The sequence below is a fragment of the Fulmarus glacialis genome, unplaced genomic scaffold (assembly GCF_000690835.1).
Source record: "Fulmarus glacialis isolate BGI_N327 unplaced genomic scaffold, ASM69083v1 scaffold40351, whole genome shotgun sequence".
Classification (NCBI taxonomy): Eukaryota; Metazoa; Chordata; class Aves; order Procellariiformes; family Procellariidae; genus Fulmarus; species Fulmarus glacialis.
Window position 1 is genome coordinate 6012 of NW_009194143.1, and position 5288 is coordinate 11299.

The 5288-nt window shown below is 60.5% G+C and overlaps 1 protein-coding gene across 1 annotated transcript; it reads right to left on the reverse strand.

Moving 5' to 3' along the window:
• Positions 1–69: 69 nt before the first annotated feature.
• Positions 70–4285, reverse strand: LOC104083992 (low-density lipoprotein receptor-related protein 1-like; the record flags this gene model as incomplete). The annotated part of the gene is made up of 8 exons (XM_009587676.1): positions 70–263; positions 1515–1886; positions 2157–2281; positions 2441–2592; positions 2878–3004; positions 3585–3714; positions 3801–3869; positions 4154–4285. Coding segments are annotated over 8 exons (1301 nt in total), but the record flags the coding sequence as incomplete, so codon positions are not given.
• Between the last annotated feature and the right edge of the window lie 1003 nt (positions 4286–5288).

The window sequence follows — 5288 nt, forward strand, 5'->3', positions numbered from 1 at the left end:
GGCCGCCGCGGCCCTGGCCCTGGGCCCACGTGGACCCCCGGGCAAGCTGGCGGGACCACCGCCGGCCACTCACTTCTGGCACTCGTCCAGCACAAAGGCCCGGGGGTGATCGTCCCCTGACATGGTGATCACCGTCTCCCTCTCGAAAGCCCCCAGGCGGCTCTGGTCCACGGTGTGGCGGGTGATGGTGGAGGTGGTGTAGCTCGTCCAGTACAGCGTGTCCCAGCCGCGGTGGTACGCCAGCCCCTCCACCGAGCCCACATCTGCAGGAGGGGAGGACAGGCAAGGGTCGCATCCAGCCCATGTTCCTGCAAGGCTGCCCGGCTCACTCTGCACAGCCAGTGCTGACCGCGACACTTGGACGCGGCTTCTTTGGCAGCCTGAAGTTATTGCTTTTAATTACACCCCAAAAAAACCCCTCAGAGGCTCTGGCTGCTTGTGAACACGGCGCCAATGCGGCAGCACCTGAGGGGACTCAGCAGGGCTGGGCTGGTGTCTGTGCTAACAGGTGAGCTGAGACCCCAGGAGACTTCTGGGGCCTCCTGGGCAGACCTCTGCTACCAACCAGGTAACAACGCTTCCTTGCAGGAAGGCTGAGTGATGTTCACCTACGATGAAACGAGCTTGGCTTTCAAGCTCATGCTCTGATCATCTCCCCTGCGCTGGCCAAGCCTTGCTTCGGGTCCCCCTGTCCCCGCAGCAGCGGCACTGGGAAGGGAAGGGTCTCCCTCTGCCAGGGAAGAGCTGAGGCCCAGAGGCACAAAGTGACAAGATGAAGACTCGTGGCCAACCAGGGAGACCTTCCCTCCAGCTCCCAGGCTAGGAACTTGAACTGTACACCCATCCTTCCTCCCTTGTTAATGACCAGCAAAAGGTTTAATGAACCGGCTATGAGAGATGGGCCCTGCTCTCCTGATCTCAGTGATAACAGCTATCCCAAGTGCCAAATGTAAATACATTCATTAGGGAGCACATCTATAACCCTTGCTGGAGGTGCTCCCTAGTGACGCAGAGCAACGGACGTGGTCTTTTCAACTGCTGTAGGAGCCAATGAAACCAACCAAGTGCAAACTGAGGGCTGAAGGTTAAGACAGGGCCAGGCGTGGCAAGGTTTGCTCAGGTTCAACGGGTCTGTCTTGGAAGTCAAATGCGAACACAGAGCAGATCCCAAGTTTGCTGCAGTGACTTGTTTCTAGAGCAACACATACCCACGTGCACGCCTGAGCCTCGTGATACACCCTCCTTGCCAGAACAAGCTCTGCAGACTGCTCCTGACACTTGCGTCCTCTACCACAGGCTGCTGCCTCTTCCAGAGGCTCCAGTAGAAAGCTCACAGCTGAACCCTTAACAGCTACCACTCAAAATGCCTCTCGAAAACACCAGAAAACGTTAATTGAGAAAAGGAAAAAAAGCCCTTGGGCAAGGAAGGAGGGAGTTCAGGAAGAGGTGCCGGAGGAGAACAAAGAGAGGGGTCTGAGGGCAGATGCACGCAGGGGGAGCCCTGTGACACTCACTCTCCACAATGGTCTTGCGCCCTGTGCCATCGTCGTTGATCTGCTGGATGTTGCCAAAATGGATGTCGCTGTAGAATATGCGGTTGCTGCCCTTAGAGCCATAGCGGTAGTCGAAGGCCAGGGCAATGACGTTCTTCATGTGCTCCGCATCCTCAAAGGGCTTGATGGGCGCATTGAGGTTGTTCTCGTCCGACAGGTGGATGCTCTTGAGGATGGTGCGCTCCGAATACAGCAGGTAGCCGTCGTAGTCCCGGCAGCTCACCCCATCCTCCGACAGCATGCCATGGGCGCAGGCGCACGTCCTCTGCCCGCTGCCCCGGAACAGGCAGAGCTGCTGGCAGCCCCCGTTGCTCTGGGCACAGATGTTGGTGCCTGTGGAGGAAAGGGGGGATTGTTCGAGGGACCAGGCAGGCTCTGTGTAGGAGGATGCTCCCGCTCGGCCGCTTTTCACTTCTTCCCATTCCCAGAGGAAGCGGGTGAAGAAATGGGCTCAGCCCACAGCGTGACACAGTTCTTTGACGAGGACACAGTGGCCTGTTTGTTTCCATGCCCCTCCCCGCATCTGCCCGCTGTGGGAGCCCAGCCCGGCAGCCATCGGCACTCGGCAGCACTGCCCAAGGGGCTGACCGTTCCTGGACGCACCCTTCTGCCTGGCCCGGTTGAAGACTTTGATGTCCTTGAGCTGCACGCCGATCCCTGTCCGCAGGGACACTGACTCAGTAGCGTTGTCCTTGTTGCCTCTTTTGATGGAGCCATTCGCGTGAGTCCTAAGAAAGGACAGAGTGACTGAGCAACCGATGCGGGGCCCACCTCAGCAGCACCCAGCTCCACCACCTTCTCCATAGCACCTGCCAGCTCCCCCCACCCTCTCGCACAGCCAGTGCCCGGGGCACCCCTGGCATCGCTGGACCCCTCAGGCACCGTACCTATCGCTCCAGTAAATGTACTCCTCGAAGACCGACACCGAGAACATGTCCATGTTGTTGCTGGACAGGACGACCTCTCGGTTTTCGCCTGTCTCCAGGTCAATTCGTTCAATCTTGTCTGTCCGGGCATCGCACCAGTAAAGCTTCCCATCCTGAGGTGATGAGAGAGCAACCCAGTCAGCCATGGAGCAGCGCACCGGGGTGGCACTAAGGCACCCTGCGCACCTCCCACCACGTCCGGCAGAAGGTCCCAGGGTTCAGAAGTCGACCACCCTGGGCAACCCTCCCGGCACTGGAGAGGAGACTCCAGGGCCCTGGGGAGGGCAGCCATGGCCCCAGAGGCCCCACCAGCAGGGGCACGGCGGCAGGGATCCCTGGGACCAGCACGCTCCCGGCCAGGCCCCAGGGCGGCACTGTCCTCCCAGCCGTGGCTGTACCTCGTAGTCGACGGAGATCCCGTTGGGCCAACTGATGCTGACGTTCACCAGCACCATCCGCTCAGTCCCGTCCAGGCGCGACCGTTCGATGCGGGGGTACTGCCCCCACTCCGTCCAGAACAGATACCTGCAGGGGACAGCAGGGATGTGACCATGGGCCTGGCCAGAAGCAGCATCCTTGGGCCTTTCAGCCATCGAAGCAGAGGACAAACACCTCTCCCCCTCATCCCTCCACACCGGCGCCTCAGTCCAGACCCTGGTGATCTGCCAGCCTCCTGCTTGCCTACCACGCTGCAGCTGGGGAAAGGAGCGCTGCATTGCAGCTGGATGCAGCCCAGAAACCAGCCTGGGTGCCAGGCACGTAAGTGCTGTTCTGCATTCTTCCCCAGATCCAAACAACTCTCCTATCCCTGTGACTCTCTCCAAAGCTGGAGCCGGTCTGGGGAGGCTCCACTTGGATTTTCTGAGGTGCTGGCACCCACGAAGTCACGGGGCGCTCCCAGGAAGCTCAGCCCATCAGTGAAAGGGCGGTTAAACCCAGCTGGTTTGGACACCAGGGGCCTGTCCCTTGGTGCAGCAGGAGACCTACGAGTCCTTCTCCACTGCGCGTAAACTGCACAGCTCTGCCGGGAGGGTGCCGGGGTCTCTGGCACATGCCCACCCACCAGCTGATGGCCCTCACCAGGCGGCTTTGTGCCGTGTCTCACCCCTTCTCTGGATGGACTGTGATGGCCCGCGGCTTGTCCAGCCCCTGCGAGATGACCACGTAGCGGAAGGACCCGTTCAGCCTGGCCACCTCGATGACGTCGAAGCCCTGGTCTGTCCAGTAGATGTTTCCTGCAGAGAGGGGACGGTGAACGCCCACACGAGCCCTGCTCCCCAACTGCCCACCTGCTCCTCCCTGCTCCGAAGTCCTGTCTCACCGGCGATCCAGTCCACGGCGATGCCCTCCACGCGGCCAATGCCATTGGTGACCACATCCTCCCGCCACGCTTGGCCCGGCTAATGGTGCTCAGACCCATGTCCACCCAGTAAATGGTGTCATTCTCTGAGAGGAGCCAGGCAGGAGAGCAGGTGTCAGTGACCACCTCTGCGTCACCCCAAGGGTGGCACAGACCCGGGCTGAGACCCCAAAACCCTCCCTCACCAGGAGCTGCCGAGGGGAGATGTTCTAGGCCAGAGCACTGCCAAAGGAGGGTCTGGTGATGGTCCCTCTTGCGCTCCCCCTCCCCAACCTCTCCCAGCCCTGTTGTCCTGCTCCCAGCCCCTGCGTCACCTGCGTGGAAGTCGATTCCCACGGCCAGGGAGGTCCCCGATACGGGCACGAGAGCATCCGACTTGTCGTTGGGGTCCAGGGGAATGCCGCGGATCCCCTCGTGGACCGAATACAGGAGGAAGGAGCCAACACCTGCGACACAGATGTGGTGACAGTCAGACGCGTCCCACAAACCACACGCTGTCCCTTCAACAGCCAGCCACAACTCACGGAAAACTGCAACAGCAGCTCCATGGAGGAGCCTGGCAGGGCTGGTGGGAGGGCTCGACCCTGCCATGACAGCAGCATCACGAGTCCCCGGCCCGGGCAGACAGCCCAGGACAGCAGAGGGACAGGCAGGGCAGGGTTGAACCGCGCTGGCTGGACGCCTGCCGGAAGCATCCCCGCACGGGCAGCCCCTCCGCCCACCTCTCGGCTGACTCTGAGGCTGATGCATGTGAGACGTGGGCTGGCAGCGTGAGCAGCAGCTCTGCAGGCAGCTGGAGAGGTGGTGGGCGAGGCAGTCCTGCCGGACACCAAGTGCCTGATCCTGCCCACGGTGCTGCGGTCGGGGGGTGACGTGTTTGCATGGGCAGCCCGTGCATGGTATGCTTCAAAAGCTTTGCAGCACTGCAGTTTCTCAAGGAAGGAGGGATGCCCCTGCTTCGCTCGGGTCCTCGCCCGAGAGGGGACTAACCAGGATGAACATAAAGAGAAAACTCTTTTTGACATTGACACTGTCCCTCTAAATTGGAGAGACATGGATTTGACGGATGGACCGCTCAGTGGATAAGGAATTGGCTGGATGGTCACACTCAAAGCGGTCAATAGCTCGATGTCCAAGTGGAGACCAGTGACGAGTAGCGTTCCTCAGGGGTCGTCATCGGGACCGGCGCCGTTTAACATCTTTGTCGGCAACACAGACAGTGGGATTGAGTGCACCCTCAGCAAGTTTGCCAACGACACCAAGCTGTGTGGTGCAGTCGACACGCTGGAGGGAAGGGATGCCATCCAGAGGGACCTTGACAGGCTTGAGAGGTGGGCCCGTGCGAACCTCATGAAGTTCAACAAGGCCAATTGCAAGGTCCTGTGCATGGGTTGGGGCAATCCCAAGCACAAATACAGGCTGGGCAGAGAATGGCATGAGAGCAGCCCC